Source organism: Pteronotus mesoamericanus, unplaced genomic scaffold (assembly GCF_021234165.1).
Source record: "Pteronotus mesoamericanus isolate MK-2021 breed Mesoamerican mustached bat unplaced genomic scaffold, CSHL_Meso_final contig_27, whole genome shotgun sequence".
NCBI classification, from domain to species: Eukaryota; Metazoa; Chordata; class Mammalia; order Chiroptera; family Mormoopidae; genus Pteronotus; species Pteronotus mesoamericanus.
Window position 1 is genome coordinate 24557760 of NW_026555115.1, and position 22985 is coordinate 24580744.

At 46.6% G+C, this 22985-nt stretch overlaps 1 protein-coding gene across 2 annotated transcripts in view; it reads left to right on the plus strand.

Moving 5' to 3' along the window:
* MYLK (myosin light chain kinase) overlaps positions 1–22985 on the plus strand; it is a 182890-nt gene that overhangs the window by 108934 nt on the left and 50971 nt on the right. For both annotated transcript variants that reach the window (XM_054575200.1, XM_054575201.1), the window contains 3 exons: positions 6789–6875; positions 21731–21781; positions 22490–22617. In XM_054575200.1, the coding sequence (XP_054431175.1) occupies positions 6789–6875; positions 21731–21781; positions 22490–22617 (266 nt within the window). The remainder of the gene's footprint in view (positions 1–6788; positions 6876–21730; positions 21782–22489; positions 22618–22985) is intronic.

Consider the following 22985-nt stretch of genomic DNA (forward strand, 5'->3'; position numbering starts at 1 on the left):
TGTTTTTTCAAAGAGACAAAGGGCACCCCCTCGACACCTGCCATTTTTCCTGTTGCTATACTTGGAGATATATTAGTGTGCTACATGCAGGTGGGCTTCTTGCCACTTTTGGCTTTATTTTCCCAGCAACAGCCACCTCTGGGCAAATACTAAAGGACTGTAGTCTCTGTAACTGTTCCCCTGCCCTTTTCAGCACCTTTTCCCCTGCTGTGCTCCACTCAGCTGAATAGGCTTCCTGTCCTTGGTCTGTCTCCTGATCTTCTGAGCTCTCCCCCCTTCCCAAGGCAACAGCACCTAACTTAGAGATCCCAGTGGGTCCATGCACCCTTGGAAATCACGGGCCGCCACGGTGGGCCCTGCCACTCCGTGGGGCCCTGCTCCCAATAGCGCTGTCACTCACGCAGCCTGTGCCAAACACCATTAAGACTATACATCTGTGGCCGATGTAATGATACATTTTAAGACCTCATAAAATGACTTTGGCTCATTGGCTGTTCTGTATTAACCATACTACCGTTTCCCTCTCACAGTAAAGGCAAAGGAAGGTAGCCTTCATGATGCAGCAGACTGGTTGTTTCAATCATGCTGTCTGAGTCTCTTCCCTAAGAAAAAGGATGCTCTTCTGCACTTTCTTGAGTATGGCCACACTGCCCTTCCTTCCAAGTGTGGTAGAGGCAAGTGTCAACTTGTATCGTAGAAGGAAACCGAAGCCTAGAGCAGGTAAGGACTTGCCAGAAAGCCCACCCAGGAAGGAAAAAGGCTGACCTTCAAGGCTTGCCTTGTGCATTTTTAGTTCATGCATTATTTCGGCAGAGTGTCTTTGTCACTGAGAAAACCGAGGCTCAGGGAGGGTCCGCAGCCTTCCCAGGCCACGCAGACAGTATGCAAGAGACGCAGTGTCCTGGGGTGTCTCTCAACACACACCCTTCGAGCCACCCTGCACAGGGAGTTTCAAATGAGTTACCCTGGCCATCCTCACACCTGGGTGTGTCTGGTTCTGAAGCTGCACCTTTCCACGACATAGTATGGCCTCCTGCCTAATGAATAACATGGCAGTGTCTGCTATCCAAGAATTCCAGGCCTCCCCTCAGTAACAGCCCTTCCTGCTGGGAAGTCCTTAGCGTACCTGGCCTGAGTGACCCATTCCCACTTATTCTGATTCAGGCGAGAGGTGAGGAAACAAAGACGTTTTTAGGTCAAAATCCCAAGGCAGGAGCCCGAAGATACCTCAGCACCCACACCGGCTCATCCAGCCCTTCCCTGCTCAGGCTGCCCTTCCCCCGACAGCCTGGTTAAGGGCCTCCGGCCTCGGCCTCGACTGCTGGTGCAATCAAGGGCTTTGTGACCATGGAGTGCTGTGCACGTTCCAGTGGCCACCCACACCATCATTCATTCCACAAATATGTGAGTGCCCACTCTGCCAGGCGCTGCTCTAGGAGCCAAGGTTAAAAGCAGGGAACAAAACAAGTTTCTTCTCTCAGGGATTTCTGATTCTAATGAGGGGGAGGCAATAATACAGATGCATTGATCTGTCATAAATTCTCAGGCAATATCACATGCTTGAAAAAAGCAAAGTGGGATAATGGGGAGGGAAGGCTGTTTTGGAGAGGGTGGTTGTGAGGCCTCTCAGGAAGTGACATTTGAACAGAGACCTGAAGGAAGTGAGGGAGGGAGGCATGGTGGCTGAGCCTGAAAAGGGGGCAGAGTGATGGGAAACGAGTGTGAGGGGGAACAGTAACCAGATCCACCAGGCCATGTAGGCTGCAACAGGAGAACTGGATTCTATTCTAATTGTGATGGGACAACACTGAACATCGAAAGGATCACCCATGTGGCTGTGTAGTGGCCAGACCCAGAGTGGGTAAGAGGGAGAGAGATCAGGAGGACCCTGGAAGGCTGCTGCCATAGTCCATGCAGGAGACAATGGGAGCTTAGGCTCTGTGGAAGAGGTGTCAGATAATCGGATTCATAATCTATTTTGATGGTAGGGCTGATAGGATTTACTGATGAAAGGGAAGTCAAAGGCAACTCTTAGTCTGTGGGGAGTGTGTGCAGATCAATGATGATACCACCTACTGAGATCAGAATGCAAGAGTTAGGGGAACAAGCAAGAGTTTCATGCATGTGAAGTTAAAGATTCCCACTAGACATCTAGGTGGGCGTGTCACACAGACGGGCATTTCGATAAATCTGCATTGAGGACAGAGGACAGAGGCCAAGGTTGGTGATGGGATTTGGAGAGCCATACGCATAGGAGCTCATTTAAGGCCCTGGAATTGAGCGAAGTCCCTAAAGAGTGGCTATGAGTGGGACAGGGAAGGAAGCAGAGTCCACCATTGAGAAGCGGAGCCGGACAAAAGTCTGTGAAGAAGGCTGAGATGGAATGATCCCAATGAGACAGGAAGAAATCCGAGGGAGAGGTGTGTCCCAGAAGCCAAAAGGTGGTCTTTTAGATAAGAAAGGAACGATGGAGGTCAGTGCATCAAATGCTGTTGCCAAGTAGAGTAAAATGAGCCTGAGCGCTGGCCACTGGATTTGGCAAGCTGGAGCTCATTGGTAACTGTGACGAGGGGGTCCAGGGGAGTGATAGTGAAAAAGCCTGGTTTGAGGCACACAGAGACTGAGTCTTTGCTGAAGGCCACGCAGCTAATAACTAACTGAGTAGGAATTTAAATCCAAGCCTTGGCTCCTAAACACTGCAACCCATCTGCCACCATGCTCACCTCTGACGGTGACTGAACTGATTTCAACCTGCCCTTCTTTCCTGGGCCTCAGTCCTGCCACATTCATAAGTCTGCTTCTGTTTTCACATTTATTCTTAATAACATCATAGGCAACTCACATGTATTCATTTGAACTAAATAAAATTGGTCTTGGTAGGTTGATTATTGGTGGATGGTATGGTTTAATGTGAAACAAGCATACAAAGGACTTAGCGTTATGCCAGTCACAACTAAGCACCCAATAAATGCCAGCTATGACTTTACGTCCCATTCGCTGTTCTCTTGGGGTATTGTTGTTCCTGTTTTCCTGGCAGAAAAGGTCAGGCTCAGGAAAGTTCAGGAGCTTGCCCAGGGACTCAGTCACCAAGCAGCACAGCCAGAAAGGCACTGTTTCCTAAGTAGATGCTCTTGGTTATGCCAGCATGCTGCTCGCTCTTGGGAAGAAAGGGAGACCCACCCCTCTGTTCTGACCCCTCATGGGGCTCCTGGAAACTCGGACCCCTCCCCAAAATCCTCCCTATACCCCTTGCCCCCTGCCTAGGGTAAGAGCTCAGGGAATCAACACCTTAGGGGAGACAGAAGAAAAAATGCACCCCCGGAGGACTAAGTCCAGAGCTAGCCCAGGAGTGGAAGGGATAAGGCATTGTCCATTTAAGGACATGTTTGCCTCTCTTTATGGAGGCCCCCCACATCCCCCACTGCCATCTTCCTCCCCGTGCTTCTTCAGGGCACAGCCAGACAAGCAAAGGACTCCAGCCCTGGGGTCCAGATCTAGAAATGCAGTTCCATTTCATCGCCAACTGATTAAATGCAAGCTGCTCTTAAACTTTTATTACTATTATTTTTATCCCTTGGGCAGCTGTGTGAGCACAAAGCTGGTTTTGATTAAGCACATGATCCTTCCAGCCCACTGCTTGCTGTGGTTCTCACGGAGGTCTAGTGGCTTGGCTTGTGGTGCACGCACAGCCTCCTTGGGGTGGGGGTGGGGAACTGCAGAGGAAAGGGGGGGCTCTTAGTCAGGGGTGTACCTGGTTTGAAAGAAAAAGAGTCCCTTTTTTCATGGGCACATGGAAAGATAAGGTGCCTAGAACTTCTAAAAACAAGGCTCAGAGCCCATGACAGGGAAGTGCACTCAAGTGTCAGCATAAAGCCAGCACCCAAGAGCTGAGGACAGATGCAGAGGCTGGAAATATGCAGTAGGGGCTGGTCGGGGAGGGCTTTCTGAAGGTAGGGAGTTTTAAAGCAGACTTGGAAGGAGGCAAGGAGATGTGGTGAATGGGAGGGATGAATTAATAGTAAACAATCATTTTTCTGCTGCCCAGAGCACTGTTGCATGCATTCTCCCCTTTGAGCCTTGTAACACTGTGAGGTAGAGAAAGTAAATGCCATTCCCTTTGTACAGACGTGGAAATAGAGACCCGAGGCAGTTGGAATTATTTGCCCTTAATCCCAAAATTGCCGACAAAGCCAAAACTAGAACCCTCCTCTCTGGGTCGTATTCTAACACTGTTTAGAAGAAAAGCCCAACACAAGCCCATCAGGAGAGAAGGAATCTCGGGCCCTATTCCTCTTCTTTCAAGAACCCAGGAAAACTGGGTCTCACCCTTTGCTTGCTTATGCCTTGGTTTACCTATCAGTTCAAAACAAAACAAAACAAAACATAAAACTCTGATCCCTCTTTTATCTCCCTCCTCTGATGCCCTAGAACTCACCAGGAGAAAAATGGCAAAGAGAATGTTGGACCTAAGGAACACAGACATGTCTATATGTGTTCTGCCCCCTCCTCCTTCTCCTTAAAAAGGAGGAAAACAAACAAATTGCTGGGTACACCATTCAATTGTTATTGCTGCATGGCAGAGTGTTGGTTGTGAAAGAAGGACAGTTGGGAGGGCCTTGGACAAGGGAAATGTGAACTTGCCCCACGCCCTGGATTTGGAGCCCTAATCTCCAGTATCAAGGGAAACGTGGACAGGTTCCCCTGTCTCTTGCAATAGCCCCCAATACTCTCTCTCCCTGTGCCCCAGCACAACCTCTGAATACACACACGTGCGCGCGTGCACGCGCTCACAGAGCCTGAGGAGAGAGATCGGGAGTTTTCAACCTAGCAGCGTATTAGAATCCTCTGTGGAGTTTCTGGATAATATTGGCACCCAGCCCTAACTTAGACCCATTAACCCAGGATCTAGGGAGTGATACTTGGGTACAGGTGCTTCTAATGTGTAGCCAAGGTTGAGACACAGAGGTTGACAAATAATGTACTGAGGATATTTCTGTAGCTGAGAATGACCACTATGCCTCAGGAAAAAGCCTGTGTGAGAAAATGAAGTCGTCCTCTTCCCATTGTTCTCTTTGGTCCTCTCTCCATTTCCACATGGACCCTGGTGTGGGAGCTACCGACTGAGGAGACAAGATGCAGGCTGTGTCAGCTACAGGTGACAGGGATCCCTGACTCACTAGCTGGGGCTTCTTGCTCTTATGGAAGGTGGTAGAAGGATAACATGCAGTAAGGGATGGAGGCAGCATAGAGGCCTGGTTCTCGAGTGCTGCTTAAAATGATTTCTGCCGGCTCTACCCCCTCAGCCCCATTCCCTGTCATATATAGCCCCAAACTCTACTTAGTCATTCCTGTAGTTGCACGCATACAGCTCTGGGCTGACTCCCTGGGGACCTGTGTGCCTTGTTGCTGCTGTGAGCCTGGACAATGCCTGCCCCAGGCCTCCACCCTGGATTACCCAGCTAATAGGAAATGGGCAGGATTCAAATGGGCAATTCCACATTCTGGAGCAGGAAAGAGACCCAAATGCCTTCTAGAAGAAGCAATGCATCCAGATGGGAGCACCAAGAATCCCTGTGCCAGCCCCTGGTGTTCTGCTCCCCATGCCCACCCCAGTACCCCAGGAAGAGAGCATGTGTGAACAGCGAGGACTGCCCACCCGGGAGGCGGGGACAGCAAGATGGCTCTTCCTCCCGGCCAAACCACAGGAATGTGGCTGAAGTCTCAGCTGGAAAGTCCCACCTCCTCCTTTCTTCCTCTCTTCAGGAGCAGGAAAAGGATGGACAGGAAGGGGCTCTGATGAGCAGGCTCCCTCCCAGCACAGCCCCTGAAGAAAGCTCCTTGTGGGGAAAATGCTGGAGCATAGTGATAGCTGTTGGGCCAGCTGCTGCTTATCTGAGGCCCTGGGTGGTTTCCCCTCAACTTCCTAAAGTCCTGTCTCCTCAGGGCAGTGAGGGCCTTTTTGGCTCAACGTGGCCCAACCTAGCGTGATGTTACCTGCCGTTTTCCACAAAGTGCACATTCCATGGAAGAGGGAGGTGGAGGAGAGGCCTGAGGATTTGGGCACTTATCTGCGCAGCATTTTAGCTCTGCCTGAAGGCTGTTGCTGCAGGGTTTCCCTGGGTCCTCTTTGGGGAGGGGTCCAGAAGCCCCAACAATAGGCCCAGAGCAGGTGAGGCTTGCAGGCCACCTGCTCAGTGGTCTTTGTCTGATTTGGAGGCTTAACTGTCAGCGTCCATCTGTAGAAGGAGGTCTAAGAAATCAGAGGCTGCAAGCCTCCTCCAGACCCTGAGCCCATGGGCAGGACCCTGTTCCCTCCTTCCTCTGTGCAAGAGACTTATCCACACAGAGCAGACTTTCGGAGATCCATAATGTTTACCCTGTGAGAGTCAAGACCCATGAAGGGAAAGAATGGGGAGAGGTGAGCTGAGGGGTGCTGACTCTCCCCCTGCCCTTCATGATATGATTTCTGGCAGCAGGGGCCTGCTGCGGAAGGAAAAGTGTTAACTAGCTCCCAGGGTAGCCTGTCCATCCATCTTGCCAAGGCGACTGTGCTCTCTACCTGATTTATACAGCCCAGTGCCGTGGCACTCCTTCTTTGGTGCTCTTGTGGAAAAAGGTCCCAGGCGCAGGCGCAGGCTGTTCAGCAGGCACTAAAGGCCTCAGAGCAGGACTGGAAAGGGAAGGGAGCTATCGTTTTGGTTGGAGTGGGATTTTCATTGAGATGCCACCTCAGCTCATTTCCTTGGGCAGCTGCAGACTGATGTTTGTGGTCCCCTCTTTTGTTCCAGATGCTCCTTCCAGTGAGAATGCCAAGGCCCCTGAAATGAAAGCCCGGAGGCCCAAGAGCTCTCTTCCTCCTGTGCTAGGAACAGAGAGTAAGTACTTGTTCAGTTTTTCTAGGCAACCCCAGGACTGAGGGCCAACAGAGACCACCACTGCCTGGCCTGTACTCCTGAAAGTCAGGCCCTGGCCTGCACCCAATTGCCCTGTGAACTCCTGGAGATGGAGCCTGTGGGCCTTTCTCAGACCCTCCCATCTCTCTTCAGCCTCCTCACAGCTTGTGGGCACAACCACATCCGCCCTCAGTTTCACCCCTGTTCTTTCCACTTCTCACAAGACTCCCATGAGAGCTTCTCCTTACCTCTCCCAGGTGAGGCTTTCCTACTGGTGGGTAGACTTTTGAAACTGTGGCTCTGACCTTATTGCTTCTGGCAGGAGTGCCCAGCAGGCCCCGGAGCTCATGTCTCTCACACAAGTGAACCTCTCACACTGTGCTGCCCTCCGTGGCTCACCCGCCACGCAAGCACGCGCACACACGGTCTGACGTGGACTTAGCCTCCTTTCCAGGTGCTGCCCCCATTTCCTTTACTCCTAGTTTATACTCAAGCCAAACTGCACTCCTCAGTGTGCACTGGACATCCTTGTGTTCCTCCCTTTACACCTTAGTTCTGGCACTTCTCATGAGACAGGCTCCCATGGAAAAGCCATCTCCCCTCCAAATTTGTCCCTGCTCCATCTGAAAGTAACTTCCCTCCTATGCGCTCCAGTAGCACTCAGCTCCTCCCTTCTGCCATTGACTGTCTTCTTCACAGTGTCTTGGTGATGTGTCTAGTTTCACTCTCTTTCCTCCCCTCTAAGTTCCCTGAGGGCCACAACTAAGCCTAGTCACGCATGTGCCTTTCAGGATGACTCGTGCTGCCTTGCTCATAGAAGCCTTTATCATGGTCTCTGAGAATCCAACTGTAGCTGTGTTATAAATAGCCAAGGGGCAAGGAGCTTCTCCTGTGACTGAATACAAGCTCCCTCCTCCTCTCTTGGATCTCAGCTCCCCCTTGGCCCACTTAGCTGTAGGCATAAAGCAGAGGGTCCACAATGCTTTTACGGGTCCACAAATGTATCCTAACATCTTATAAAATTAGAAGAAAAAAAATAAACTTTAGGTTAAAAATGTTTTAATTAAAGTTAATATGTTCATCTTTATACCAAGTGTATTTCAATACACTTGGAAATATACAAGGGGGAACCCAGAAAACTGGAATTTATTTATAAAAATTGTATATTTATTCTTACATGTTTAAACTTCAGTCACCTTCAAAATACTCTCCATTTGATGCAATACACCTATCGAGACCATTTTTCACTGCTCAAAACAGTTTTTGAACTCATTGATTGTGATGCCTGTTTAGTGCTTCTGCCGTTTTTTGTTTCACCTCTTCCACATCGGCACAACGTTTACCTTTGAGGATTTTTTTCATCTGGGGAAACAAAAAAAAGTTGCTCACGGTGAGATCAGGAGAATAGGGAGGGTGGGGCATGGGGTTCATGCCGTTTGTGATCAAAAACTTCTTAACACTCAGCACACTGTGGGCAGGTGCACTCATAAATCACCCGTCATGAAATGGACAAACAAGCTGAAAGAGTCTTCAAAAAAAAAAATTCACTGAAGTAGAATGCAGTATCTCCCAACAATGCCTGCTGGTGCACTGATACAGATGGGTTCCTAGAACACACACCTAGCAGAGGTAGCCTGTATTACAAGGGGCCCGTCTTCCAGAGGATAATTCCAATTTTGGAGGGACACCCCCTTGTAATTTATATGTGTGTATATGTATATTTTTTCTCTTTATTGGAGGAAGGGGTCAAGGAAGGCAAATGTGCCTGCAGTCCACAAGGTCATAATGTAGCAGCGCTTGCTTCCCCTACTCATTAATTATTGGTCTGATTTTGTTAGAACTATGCTTTGAACCCTCCAATTTTGACTGAGAATGTGGAATTTTTGAACATCACTCACATGCACTTTCTATGTTTAAAACACAAAGATAAGCTCTTGAATACCCATACTAATAGAGGGAAGTGATTGAGCTTGATTATTTCGAAGCCTGTTTGTCTTTCCATTACAACACAGTGTTCTGTAACTTAGTTTTACTCTTCTTTTCAAAGCATCTTATTTCCCCTCCTAATGATGAACTTGGGCTCCTTGCACTATACTAACCAGGCTTTCGGGGATGCTCAGCCTTCAGTATGTTGGGTCTGCCTTGGATATATCTATCTATCTCTATATATATAGATATATTATATTGATATCAATATAATATATTGATATCAATATAATATATTGATAATATATATTATATATGATATCAATATTATATATATATAATATCAAGAGTGGATCTTCAATAAGTTGTTAGAAGTGCATAAGAAAAACCTAGTAAAAATGGGTTAATGATTTTTATCTTACAGAAGGATTTCCTATGCCAGTGCTCTATTAGTTATAGGAAATGTGAGCGGAAGAGACTCAGGATCTTAGAAGAGCACCAAGTACTTGTGAATTAGGGGTCTCACTGGTCATTCACCAGTCCTGGGGGCACAAGCAGGGGTGCATGAAGTTTAAGCTGGGAGGCCAGTACCTTCCTGTCCTCAGCTCTGGTCCATCCATTCCAGGGAGGTCCTGAGGGAGGTGAGACAGGGTCAAAGGAGAGCTGGGAAAGAGAAAAACAAGCTGGAGACAGAGAGCAGATCAGCCCTGGGCTCTCTACCCTGAAGAAGAGAGAGAGGTGGAAAAGTCCAAGTTGTCATCATCCAATTCTAGGGCAAGGCCTCTCCACCCTGGCTGCACAGTAGATTCACCTGGGGAGCTTTTAAAAGCACCACTCCCCAGGCTGCACCCCAGACTAATTAAATCAGATTCTTTTGGGTTGGGACCCAGGCTTTAGTATTTGTTTCAGTTCTTGGGCCATTCCAGCGTGCAGTAGGTTAGGCTGGAGACCAGATGTTCCGGAGGAAGGCCCAGGGCCCCTGTGCTGTTGGTCTTGAGAAGCAGAGGGGTCTTCTCTACAGCCTCCAGTAAGTGTGGACACCTCAGGGTCCCTCAAGGTCCAGTCCTCAGAGTATCTCAGTCACCACCTGTGCTGCTGGGAGCAAGATGTTCTGCTCTGTAGTGGGCAGGCTGGGCGCCTCAGTTCTCACCCCTCCGGAGGGAGCAGGAAAGGGTCTTAGTCCGCAGTGCTGCTTAGTGAGAGGTGCAGGGCTGGCAGAAAGTGTTCATCTCTATAGAAAATGAGTACATTCACATCTGGATTGACTCTAGAAACCACTGCTTGTATGCTGAAGGGGAATTTCACTCTACGTAGAGAGCCTTCCCATAAGGGTTATAGACGTACATCTTACCCCCAAAGGAATGGAAGTGTGTCTGCACGAACAGCAATAGCCACTTGGAATTCCTCTGCTGGCCCACCCACGCAGACTCTGCCCCAACCTGGTACTCCCTGGGGCACCTAAGAAGGTAGCTTCCCAGGGATAGGAAATGAGGACCGTGTCTTTTAGGTCTGCACTGCTGTTTTCTTCTCACTGGGGGATAATTTGTATTATTTATTAATCACATAAGTATGCATACATTCTTGTTTAAATATTTTAAGCAATTTCAAAATATACCAAGTGCAATATGAAAGGCCTTTTTCTCTATCCCCAGTTCCACTCACCTCAAATAATATACATATGCAAATATATCACACAACCTGTACACCTCTGCAACTTGCTTTCTTTCTCTCAGCATCGCCATCCCCAGTCCCAGGTATCTGTGATATCATTAGAAAGCCCACAGACTCGTGTCCCTGAGTGGTCTGGCTGTGTATATGTGTTCATTTTTGTCAAGGGCTGGAAAGTACCTACTCTAACCAGGAAATCCATCCTTCCTGCCTGTGACTGTGGGAAGGCTGAGAGGTTTTCTTGTCCAACAGATTGTGGCCAGGTCCCTTTCTGTATGCCCTCCCCACTGCAGCTGCCACATCCAGTCCTGGGAGTGAGGTGTCAGGTGTGCGAGTGGAAAAAGCTCGCCCACACCATGGCCCGAGAGTCCCGAGAGCACAGCTGCTGCTGAGCCAGTCGGCCCCAACCCCAGGGCAGGGCGAGAGAAAACTGACAGAAGTACAAGGTAGCCTGCCAGACCCCGACTCACAAGTATAGGAGTGTAGAGGGGGTCCTGTGGGGAGGTTTAGGGATATGGGAGACTCTGGGCCAGGTTATACATTTAGGAGGAGAAGAATGTAGTTTGGTTGAAGAAGGATGATAACATTGCTGGAGGGAGAAACTGCAACATGCTAGAATGAATATTGTGAGGACACCTGACTTAGAGGACCATCTGCTTGCCGTACAAAACAAGTATTTATTGAGCACGTACGGCAGGCATTGTCTTAAGCTCTCAATCTATGTCACTTGAGGCAAGTCTCACCCTACGGAGCTGTTCCCATTTTACAGATGAGCAAAACTGAGCCTCAGAAACTAAATTTTCCTACCCAGGGTTTCACAGCTAATAAGACGCAGAACTGTGAGGCCAAGCCTGCTCTGTGTTCCTGCCAAGACAAACTCCCTGTGCCTTGCTGTCACCTCAGAGCCACACTTTGTGCTGTCCACACAAGCCTGGGAAGTGCTTCTGTCTGCCCACTTGGGGTGCAAAGTCTGGCTATCATTAGGGCTGGGGGGCAAAGGAGGGGACAGCTGCCGTGCCTCTCTGGATCTTGAGACTTGTCAGGGTGTTTGATGCATGCCTCTCCATGGGAATTTTTAAATAACTTTATGTGATACAATTTCAAATTTGCAGAAAAGTTGCAAGAATAGAACAATAAACTTTCATATATATTTACGTAGATTCACCAATTATTTACATTTTCTTCCATTGTTTTATTCTGTATGTATATATTCATATAAATATTCAGATCATATAGATATATATACTGTGTATATGTTCACATATATATTTACCATTCATCATTTAGGTACAAGGGGGAACCCAAAAAACCAGAATTTATTTATTAAAAATTGTGAATTTATTCTTACTTGTTTAAACTTCAATCACCTTCAGAATACTCTCCATTTGATGCAATATACCTATTGAGACTTTTTTCCATCACTCAAAACAGTTTTTGAACTCATCCATTTTGATGCCTTTTCATGCTTCTGCCATTTTTTGTTTCATCTCCTCCACATCGGTGAAACATTTCCCTTTGAAGACTTTTTTCATGCAGGGAAACAAAAAAGTTGCTCTAGGAAAAATCAGGTGAATAGGGAGGGTAGGACCTGGGGATCATGCTGTTTTTGCTTAAAAACTGCTAGTCTTATTTAACTTTTTGATTAGTGAGATTAGTAAGAAAGTAGTAGGTATCTCCATACTACTTTCCACAGTGGCTGCACCAGTCAGCACGGTGGGGGCAGGTGTGCTTGTAAATCACCCATTGTGAAATGGACAAAAGCAATGAAAGAGTCTTCAAAAAAAAATTCCCTGAAGCTGAATGCAGCCTCTCACAACAACGCCAGCTGGTACACTAATACAGATGGGTACCTAGCAGGGGAAGCCTGTACTACAATGGGCTCACCCTCCAGAAGACAATTCCAATTTTTGGGGTGGTCCCCCCTTGTGTGTGTGTGTGTGTGTATAAAATTCATGAAAGAATTAGAGACGTCATGCCCTTGACCTCTAAATATCTCATCATATATCTCCTAGGAACACAACCACAATGCAGTTATTAAAATCAGGAATGTTAACATTGAACCAATACTGCTATCTAATCCATACCAATATCTTTTATGGCTGGTTTTTCCTCTCTTGATAGGTATTTAATGGCAGCAGTCATGGAACTTCATTGGCTCCTTCAGCCCAGAGCAGGTTGTCTCCTACCTTTGGAGAAAGAACAGGAGAGAAGTGCACAGGCCAGGAGAGAAGCCTCCAAGACTTCTCCCTTGAGCCGAGTGGGTGTGGGGAGGAAGCGTGCTCAGGCACGGGGTGTAGCCAGATAGCCACTGGGCCAGAGAGCAGGGTACAAAAGTCTTGGTTCTATCACTGATCGAACAAGTGGACTTGGTCAAAGACCTTTGTCCCACTGGACCTTGATTTCCTCACCTGTCAAATTGGGACTTTTGTCGACTAACCCAGGCTTTTCCAGCTCTGACATCAGGCCATTTAATGGAATCTCTTTTGTTTTTTTTTAAGTGACACAGTTCAGGTGAGGTCAACTAACTCCCCTTGGTAGAAAAAAAACATGTTGGAAGAAAAAAACTTTATTTCTGCAACTTAAGTATAGTTTTTGTGCTTGAGATGTTTCCACATATTTTTGCAACTTAAGTAGTTTTTATGCTTCCACGTTATGTATATTGGCACTCCTGCCACTCAATGCCTTCTGCTTTTGTAGCAGTGTATGGTGAACATTTTAGAGTATGTGTGTATGTGTCTGTAATTTTTAATTACATATAAAATTGTCCTTTTCACTCCATGTCACTAAGTGATATTTCATATGTGTGGTTATACTAATAATAATGGGCCTTGTAAGCCTTTTGACCGTTCACGAATAATAATAAATGTGTACTGCTGGCATTATAAAAAAAAAATTCAGTTGCATCTGATTTTTTGATGTTTCCATCAATCACTTGCTTTTGATCAGTTGCATCTGATGTGTGAAGGGTCAAAGCTACAGCCAGCATGGGTTGTGTTACACAGCAGCAGAAACATCCTGAGAGAAAGGAAGCTGTAAGCAGAAGGCCCAGGTTTGGAGTGTTCTGTCTGGAAGAAATCTTCATGGAATTTTGTGCAAGGAAGATGTCAGTGGGGCTTAAGAAATGGTTTTAGAAAATACAGATGAGGCCACGCCAGTGCAGTAACAGACTCGGTGATTTTTCCTATCAGCCTGTAGAGCTGCAGGTCTTTTATAAAGGAGATAGATGGGCATCCATAGGGCGCTTTTACCACTTGGGGACAGACACCAGGGCCTGTCTATCTCTGAGTCTTCCGTGCCTGGCCTGAAGCCGGGATATAATAAGTTTATGATTTTTCAGATCAATTCATGAGTTTACATGCCTTAAGAGTCCCTGCCTCCACCGTGTTTGTGGGATGTGGGAAGACTCAAGGTAGAACGCTCCTTTGTATTCCCTGCCTGGCCTTGGCTCTGGCCTCACCTCTGACATTGGTCACTCTGGTTTCAGCAACCATGACGGACAATCCAGATTGATGCTTGTTGATGCCTTTGCTTTCGCCTCCCATATGTGTTTCTCTCTGAAACCAAACATCCTGTCAACTTGAAAGCACCTTTGGATATCTAAAGCAGTGTCCAGTTTTCCTAAGAGTTTTTCCCAGAATCAAATCTTCTTTCTTTCTTTTTAAAGATTTTTACTTTTAGAGAGAGGAAGAGAGGGAGAAAGACAGGGAGAAGAGAATCAACGTGAGAGAAAAATGTCGATCAATTGCCTCTCATACACAGATCTGGGACCGAACCTGCATCCCAGGCATGCACCCTGACTGGGAATTGAACTGGCAACCTTTTGCTTTGTGGGACAATGCCCAACCAATTTAAGCCACACCAGTCAGGGATCAAATATTTTCTTTTAAATATTCTCTCAGGGTCATGGGGAATGTTAAATCCTGATAAGATTCAAAGAGCTAACAGGAAATGCAAAGAGGTTGAGACTTGTCATCAAGGCTCACTTGACAGTGAAAAGTGTGGGACCCTGGGAGAGAAACTAGGGTGTTTCCATCAATGCCTTTGAAGAACAGTGCACCAATTTCCAGTTACTCTTAATCAAAGTACTGGTCTATGAGGAGTGAGAGTGCCCACTACCATCCTCCACCCTCCGTGCATGTGACCCTGTGACCCCCCCCCGCCCCGGGCTGCTGCTTCAGCTCCTTCCCAGCTCTCCCACTGTCCCCTACAAGCCAGTTAAATGGCAGGATGGGTTCTCCCCAGGGAGGGCCTGGAGGAGCCAGTCAAGCAACCCTGGAGCTGTCTCATTCATGCTGGCTGCCTCTTTCACAACCATCCTGACATTCTGTGTCCTGGGGGCCTGGGGATGCATTTTGTTTGCAGTAATAAGAGGAGCAGTGTTCACCTGGAATCTTATGTGGCAGCCTTTGCTATGGGGGGATATGTGCAAGAAATTTGCCCAGAGATGTTAATTCTGGGAAAACTACCAATATTTCTGCACAAATCTGTAAGGGCCTGGAATGGGCCTGGTGTGTGCAGGGTGGGGGCTGTCAGGTGACCCAGAGCCCTGAGCCTACCCAGTTCAGGGAGCAGGATTCAGCCTCCCCTCCCAGCTCCTCACTGTCACCCGCCTGCACTTCATCCAGCCTAAGCCCCCTGCAGGAGCCTTTGGCAGAAAGTTAATACTGATTTTGGGAACTGTGAAGAATTTGATGTCTAGTTTTAGGTAGTTAACTACCTAAAAAGGGCAATGTCCCCAGGGACCTCCCTGTACCCAAGGCTGTTCAAGCTACCTCTCTAATCTCCTTTGCTTTTTGTTGTCCCAGAACCTTTTGATTCTACAAGACCCAACTTAAAGCTCTGTAAATATCTCCCAAATGCTTGCTCTGGTCTTTCAGTCCTCGATTCACTGGAGAGATGTACTCAGATGCCTTCAGACTGAGCAGTCCAGAAACTTCTGTGGCATGCTGACCTCCCTGCCAGGACAGAAGAAAGGTTCAGGAGGCCAGGACCAGGTTCAGACTTGTGCAGGCTGAGCAGAAGCAAGAGATGGATTATGGAGACAGCTGGAAACTGGCCTCCCCTGCCCTGCCCCTGGTTTCCCTGGAGGCATCCAAATTCAGAACTTTGATCCATGATGTTTTTATTGGGCTGCTTCACTTCTTCCAGCCTCCACCTCCAGTCTAGAGTGGAAGGCTCAGCACCTGGCAGACTTCCTCTGGTTGGTAAGCCAGGAGGCTTTTCCTTTTCATGGAAAGTTGCACAAGGGTTCAAGCCCCAGGGCTCACCATATGTCTCAGCTTCAGAGCCCAGGAGTGTCCTTGGGAATTCCCAGGTTAACAGAGATCCTCAAGGGTCCCACTCATGCTTTGAATAGCTGTTTTTCAAGCATGTGCCAGATACTGTGCTAGGCACTGGTGATACAGAAGGTGAGCAAGATGGGTCCTGTTCCTGTCCCCAGGGTGCGTGCTGTCATATTATACATATTGAGGCAGGTTTCTGCAATTGCAATGCCCTGTGATGGGTGCTGAGATAGAGCCCCCTTGGAGGGGCATGGAACCCAGACTAGTGGTAGTGGTCCATGAGCTGAGACCTGCCTGAAGAATGTGCAGCGGTCAGCAAAGAGCTGATGGCAGAAGCCTGGTAGTGTAGCAACTGAAAGGCACTCAGAGTACAGAACAGTGGCCCCTGGAAGGTGGCGCAGGGACCGGCCGCATCAGCATCCCAGGAAGGCCAGGAACCTGTGCTTTTAGCAGTGTCCCCGGTAATGCTGACGCACTCTAGATTTTGAGAACCACTGATAATGAGCATCAAGGGCATGGGGGAGGGTGTTCCCCAAGAGGGACCAGTACGAAAGCAGGCTAGAGATGAAAGCTGGGGACAGATCTCAAAGGCCCTTGTACGATGAGTTGGACCTGATCCTAAGTGCCAGTGGGCAGTCAGTGGAGAGGTTTAAACTGGAGTAACATCAGCTTTCATTTGAGAAAGACAACTTTGGCTACAGGGGTTGGGTGTTATTAGGGTGGGGCCTAGGAGGTGGTATAGTTCAGACTAGAATGGTGACAGTGAGGATGTGGAAAGTGGCAGACCAAGGTGGTATTTAGTTGACATATACTAATGACTGGATATGAGTGAGGAGGGGGACTTGGGAGAAACAGGGACAAGCAGCAGTGTAGGGGGAAGATCCTGGTTTTGGCTCTGCATGTATTTCTACTTGGCCACACATGCTTTTATGAACCCACAAAGTCATCTGACTTCCACGTGAACCCATTTCCTTTTTCATGAAATAGAAACAATGTGAGGTGGCCTGCATTGTCTTGTTGGGGTAAGAACCAAATGATAAAAAGGATGATGTGACCATGTGTTAGAAACAACTCACTAAATCCAGGTCTCTATGAGAAACCAGGTTTTAGCATCAGATGTCTCCCCTTTCCAACCCATAAATTATGTTCTTCTAAGCCCAGAATACAATTAATGGATTGCAGCAGATGGTCATATAAAATATGTATAGAATAGGATACAAAACGTTGTTAACATTTAAAATTGTTTTTACTGCCATGGCTGGTGTGGCTCAATGGATTGGGCACCAGCCTGTGAACCAAAGGGTCACTCGCTCAATTCCTGGTCAGGGCACATGCCTGGGCCAGGGACAGTAGGGGACATGTGAGAGGCAACCGATCAAGATGTATCTCTACCTCTATTTCTCCTTCCCTTCCCCTCTCCCTACAAATAAATGAATAAAGTCTTTTTTTTAATTTTTAAAAAATCATTTTTACTGATAGAAAGCAAGTCAGTTTCAAATGCTAACCAATTCAAACAGCAGAAACTCCAAATATGTAGAACAAAAACCAGAAAAATTGGGCCTTCAATTCCATTTGACTATAACACAGAAAGATGCGTATTAGTTCAGACTCTACATTTGGCACATAGGTTTACCCGGGCCTACCTAGGTGTATCCTGTTCTTGGGGCTGTCAAGAATAGGATAGGGTGGGGCTTTGGCATCATCTGGTTTCATTCTGTGCTGCTGCCCCGTCCTTATCAACTCCTGGCCCACCGCTCCAGGGGCCATCAGCCTCCCTCCTGGCCCCAAGAGCCATCCACAGCTGCATTTATTTGTTCTAACAAAGTACCACAGACTGGATAGCTTAAACGGCAGAAATGTGTTGTCTCATGGTTCTGGAGGCTAGAAGTCCAAGATTCAAGTGTCAGCAGGTTTGGTTTCTGCTAAGGCCTCTCTCCTTGGCTTGCAGATTGCTGCTCTCTCACTGTGTCCTCACGTGGCCTGTCCTCTGTATCCAGATCTCCTCTTATGATACCAGTCAGATTAGATTAGGACCTACCCTAACAGCCTCACTTTAACTTAATTACCTCTTTAAAGGACCTATCTTAGTCATAGTTCGAGGTATGGGCTTTAGGGCTTCAACACAATGAATTTGGGGGAACACAGTTAAGCCCACAACAATAGCCCTCAAAGTTCCTCTGATTTGATTGCTTTCCCTCTCCACAGGAGGTCAGATTCTGGCTGTGGTAGAAGATTTTCTTCCTCCCTTGAGGGACCTTCTCTTCCAGTTGTGCCCTCTACTCAACAGCCCTATGGGGACTTCATGGCTCAGCCAGTTATGGGTATTTCATATTCCATCCAGTGTCCACTCCCGAGGGATTTGGCTTTCTCGTGTTCTTCCTGTCTAGCATCTTTGAGCTCTCCTTTTTCCAGCCTTCACACTCTTCTCTTTCACCTTGGAAGAAACCTTAGCTTGGCATTCCTAGTCTGTCACCCCATTTCTCTTTGTCCCTCTCACCTCTGGAATTCTTCATGGATTAGTTGACTCCCTACCTGTTTCCTTGAGAATCTCCTCTGGAGTGACTTCTGACACCCCTGCCCCACTGCACCTGCCCTCTCCAGCACCACCCATCACTTGGTGCTGGTCATACCTAAAGCCCACTTCCCAGTGCCCATTCTTGTCCACCTTTGGTTACAGCGACTGTCCTCTGTCTGCCTCTCGGAGCCTTCCACAGCCCCTTCTCATCTTCCACTGTATTCTTTGCCACAAAGAACTGACCCATCTTCACAGTTTCCATTATAAATTGCATTTTTGATCCTGAAATCTTTCACTTAGAGTCTCTACCAACCTTTCTGTGATCTCTGAATTCTGATCCATGCTTTCGCCTAATACAAATTAAATTCTTTCATTTACCACATTCACTGGGACCAAACCAAACTCATCTTTCACTCCCAAATTCCATAATCCATCAATATAATTTTCCCCATTTATCCAAGCAAGAATTCTCTAAGGAATCTTTGTGTCTCCATCTTGTTTTGCTCTTAATTTTTTTAAATTTTTTCTTTTGTCTTATTTATATTTTCCTTTCTGCTGCCTTTACCAAAGCTGGACCTAGATGATCGGTTCTTTCCAAGGGTATGGCAGTAGCCTCCTAAGGCGTATTCTCTTCCCCCAGAAATAGTAGGGGTCTCCTGGTGCCCTCCAGCCAGTCAGACTGCTGCTTGTGTGAGGACTCTGATCACTGAGGACAAAGACCTAACTCTGAGACTTGGCTTTGACCAGCTCTGTCCAGCAGAACTTTCTGTGATGATGGCAGTGTTCTGCATCTGCACAATATGATAGCCACTAACCGCATGTGACTGAGGGACCAGATTTTTAATTTTCTGTAAATTGAATTGTCATATTGTCTTCACACCACTGCTTTCTAATCCCAGCCCTGTGCTGTGGCCAACCTCCACCAAATACCCTGGTTCTCAACTCTGAGCCCCTCCCTGTTCCTGAGCTATGGGGTGAGCTCCTTCCCCTTCCCTAGTTCAGATCTTCTCTAGTTCTCAGATCTACCCTGTGTCCTGCCTCTTAGCCCTGCCTCCCCATCTTCTTATCCCACTTGGGATGTTCTTTCTCCTTCATTGGAACACCCATGTTGTGTTGGCTGGATAAGTTCATTTTTTAAATTCTCTATTTAACTTTTACTTTGAAATAATTTTAGACTTAAAGGAAAGAGGCAAAAATAATACAAATAAATCTTGTATACCCTTCTCTCAGATTCTTCAAATATCATTTTACCATGTTTGCTTTATTATATTTTCTCTCTCCCTTTCTTTTTCCATCTCTCTTTCCCTCTACCTCTCCAGACACACACACACACACACACACACACACACACACACACACACACACATTTTATGAGCAGTTTGAAAGTAAGTTGCATATACCTTATCTTCTGCCCCTAAATTCTTCAGTGTATATTTCCTAAAAATACAGACAATCTTGTAAAGGCACAATTTGGGGATCAAAACATACAATTAACATTGACACAATGCCATCTATCTTCTAATTTATTGGACTTCATCAAAAATTTTCCAGTTTTCCTATAAATGTCCTTTCTAGCAAAAGAAAAAGACCTTGTGTCTTGACATTTAAGCTCTTGAGGCTGATTGCTACATCTGTTTGGTTTTCTCCTCAGTGCCCAGGCTAGTAGTCTGTACCAATTGGCATTTTCCTGGCACATTGTAGGCCCTTTGACGAGTTGAATGCATAGGTTAATGAGGGGGACAAACCAGGGTGGACCTGATGGAAGCAGGCCTTACCCTGCGCTCAACCACATACCTGGTTGTCAGCAGCTCTGTGCTCTCAGGCTGCTTCTGTCAGCATCAAGTGCTTAGACAGTCCTCTTGGGTCTCTCAGAGGGGTAGCACCACTCTTCCCATTTTACTAATGCCCAGCTGATAGTCCACAGGGCTAGCTGACTTACCTGTGGTCACAGAGCAACTCCATGTCCAAGCCAGGACATAGCACTGCCTCTCTGTAATCTGCAGAGAGGCAAAACTCTGTGGGTGAAGAATTGTTAACATAATCCCACTCATTCACTCAATAAATAGTTCCTGAGTGTCTACTCTTTGTCAAGCACATTAGGTATACAGCTTATACTTTAGGGGAGGCAAAGGGCAAACAATAAATAAATAAGTAAATAAATAGTTTGTTACATGGTGCTCAGTGCCATGGGGGAAAATAAGGTGGGGTAAGCATGATATGGAGTGCTGGGCGTGAAGGGTTGATATTTGATATAGAGTAGTTAGGGAAAACCTCATTGGTTTAGTAACTTGTCCCCATTTTTGTGTTAAAGTATAATTTATGTACAGTGAAATTCACCCATTCTAGTGCACAGTGCCATGAACCTTGACAAACACATAAAGTCACATAACTACTGCCACAATTAAATATGGTTCTATCACCTCAAAACATGTTCTTGTGCCTCTTAGTGGCCAACCTCTTCCCCCACCCACCTCTGGTAAACACGAATTTATTCTGTGTCCCTGTAGTTTTGCCTAGAATTATATAGTACGTAGCCTTTGAGTCTGGGTTCTCTTAGCAGAAGAGACGAATCACTGATGAGATTCATCCATGTGATGTATCTGTAGTTTGTTTCTTTTTACTGGTGAGTAGTATTTAATTGTATAAAGGTACCACAGTTCATCCATTCTGCCGTTGAGGATATTTGGAGAACTTGTAGTTTTGGGCAATTATAAGTAAAACCACTACAAACATTCATATTCAGGTATTTGTCTGCATGGAGATTTTCATTTCATTTGAATAGAAAGGTTAGATGGCTTTTGAGTAAAGACCTGAAGAAATATGAAAACAACCATGAAGATAGCTGAGGATCTTTTTGCATATTTACCATTTTGTTATTTAGACAAATAAATAGGTTTGTGCTACAAAACTGATCTGTTTGGGTCATTTTTTTTCTTAATGTGAGTTGTTTGGTGGTAGGAATGGAGGAGACCATTGGTTAGTTCATTCATTCATTCATCCATTCAACAAAGATTGAAAAAAGTGGAAGCCACCAGTCCAGTCTGTGACCCAAAGGAAGCCTGAAACCCTTGGATCCACACCAAAGGCTAATTTTAGTTGGTTTATCTGACATAATTTCCTTTCTGAGTTTCCTGAAAGGTAGGGTGAGAGAATAGTTAGCAAGTTTGGGGTTATCAACATTGAAATGGACAATGGAGCCTTAAGCATTTTTGAGTTTTTCTCTCAATGGAAGTTTCAGGGATGACCCCCAGAGGCCTCACCAAAAACTGACATTCATTCAATCCAGAGGTTGTCTGTGTGGGACTGCAAGATGTCCAGAAGGACATATGCGAGTGCGGGCTCTATCCAGATAAAAGGCCAATAGGCCAGACTGTATTCTCCTAGGATTCAGGAGCTTTGTGAGAAAACAGAACTGACAAAATAACCTGTGAGCTTCTTTGTTTCAGGTGATGCAACTGTGAAAAAGAAACCTGCCCCGAAGACACCTCTGAAAGCAGGTAATTGGTCAAAGCTACATGTGCGAACAAGGGAGTCATCTGCCATGAAGAATTTTTTCCTTTGCCCTGGTAGACACATCCCCCTTCCCTCATACATGCTCTGCATTATTCAGGCTGAACTGTCCACAGGAGCCTCTGCACACCTTGATCTCCAGCCTCTTTCACTACTTGGTTTTTCTCCTGCTTCCTCTGTAAGGACAGTGTTATACACCACTAGTGACTCTCCTGTCTCTTCTACAAATTCTGCCTAACCTCTCCCTAAGGAGGTGATCCACTTCGTGCTGTTTCAGTGCTCTGCTCTATTCGTCTTTGTTGTATGGAACCTTGTCTGTTTTCCACTGAAAGACATTTGGGGCATGAACCACATTAAGCCTCTCAACCAGGGTGACCTGGAGGTTAAAAGGCAAGGTGCTGTTTAATTAATAATGGAGTTAGGATGTAGATTCAAAAAATTAGGGTAAGACACAAATTCTAGAGCAACCAACACATGGAGAATTATGCCATGTAAATTGTGTGGGCGACTGCTGAGGAAATCAGAATAAAGAGATGATCAACCTGAGCAAGTCCATCAGCTCAGACGTTCTGAAGCAGTGATCACTGCCCTCAGTTTTAGGAGGTTCCGGAAGGTGAGAGAGGAACAACAGACCAGTGTGGTCAACAGTGTCAAATGAGACCAGAATGTCTTACTTTCCCACTTGTCCTCTCCAGCCATGCCCCCTCAGATCATTCAGTTTCCTGAGGACCAGAAGGTGCGTGCAGGAGAGTCCGTGGAGCTGTTTGGTAAAGTGACAGGCACCCAGCCCATCACCTGCACCTGGATGAAGTTCCGAAAGCAGGTCAGTAAAAGAGGGGAGCAGCCAAGAACAACCCACACAGCTTCTAGGCTAGAAGGGGAGTGAAATGCTGTAATGGAGACAGCATCACCCTTCATTGCAGGGGCTGCAGAACAGGAGAGTCCCCACCCTCTCAGTACCCACCCGTCAAATCTGAATTCTTAACATCACCTCTTCTTTTGAATCTACTAGTAATACCTGCTTTATAGACTAGTTATATAATCGAGAAAAGTATGAAGGAAGAAATAGAAACCACCCTTGGTTCCTGCCTGATTTGATATCTCAGTCTAGAATTCTACTCAGACTCAGGAAAATGGAACCACTAACCTAAAAGACCCCATAAGTGTTCTGTGATTTCATGCCAGCCCAAT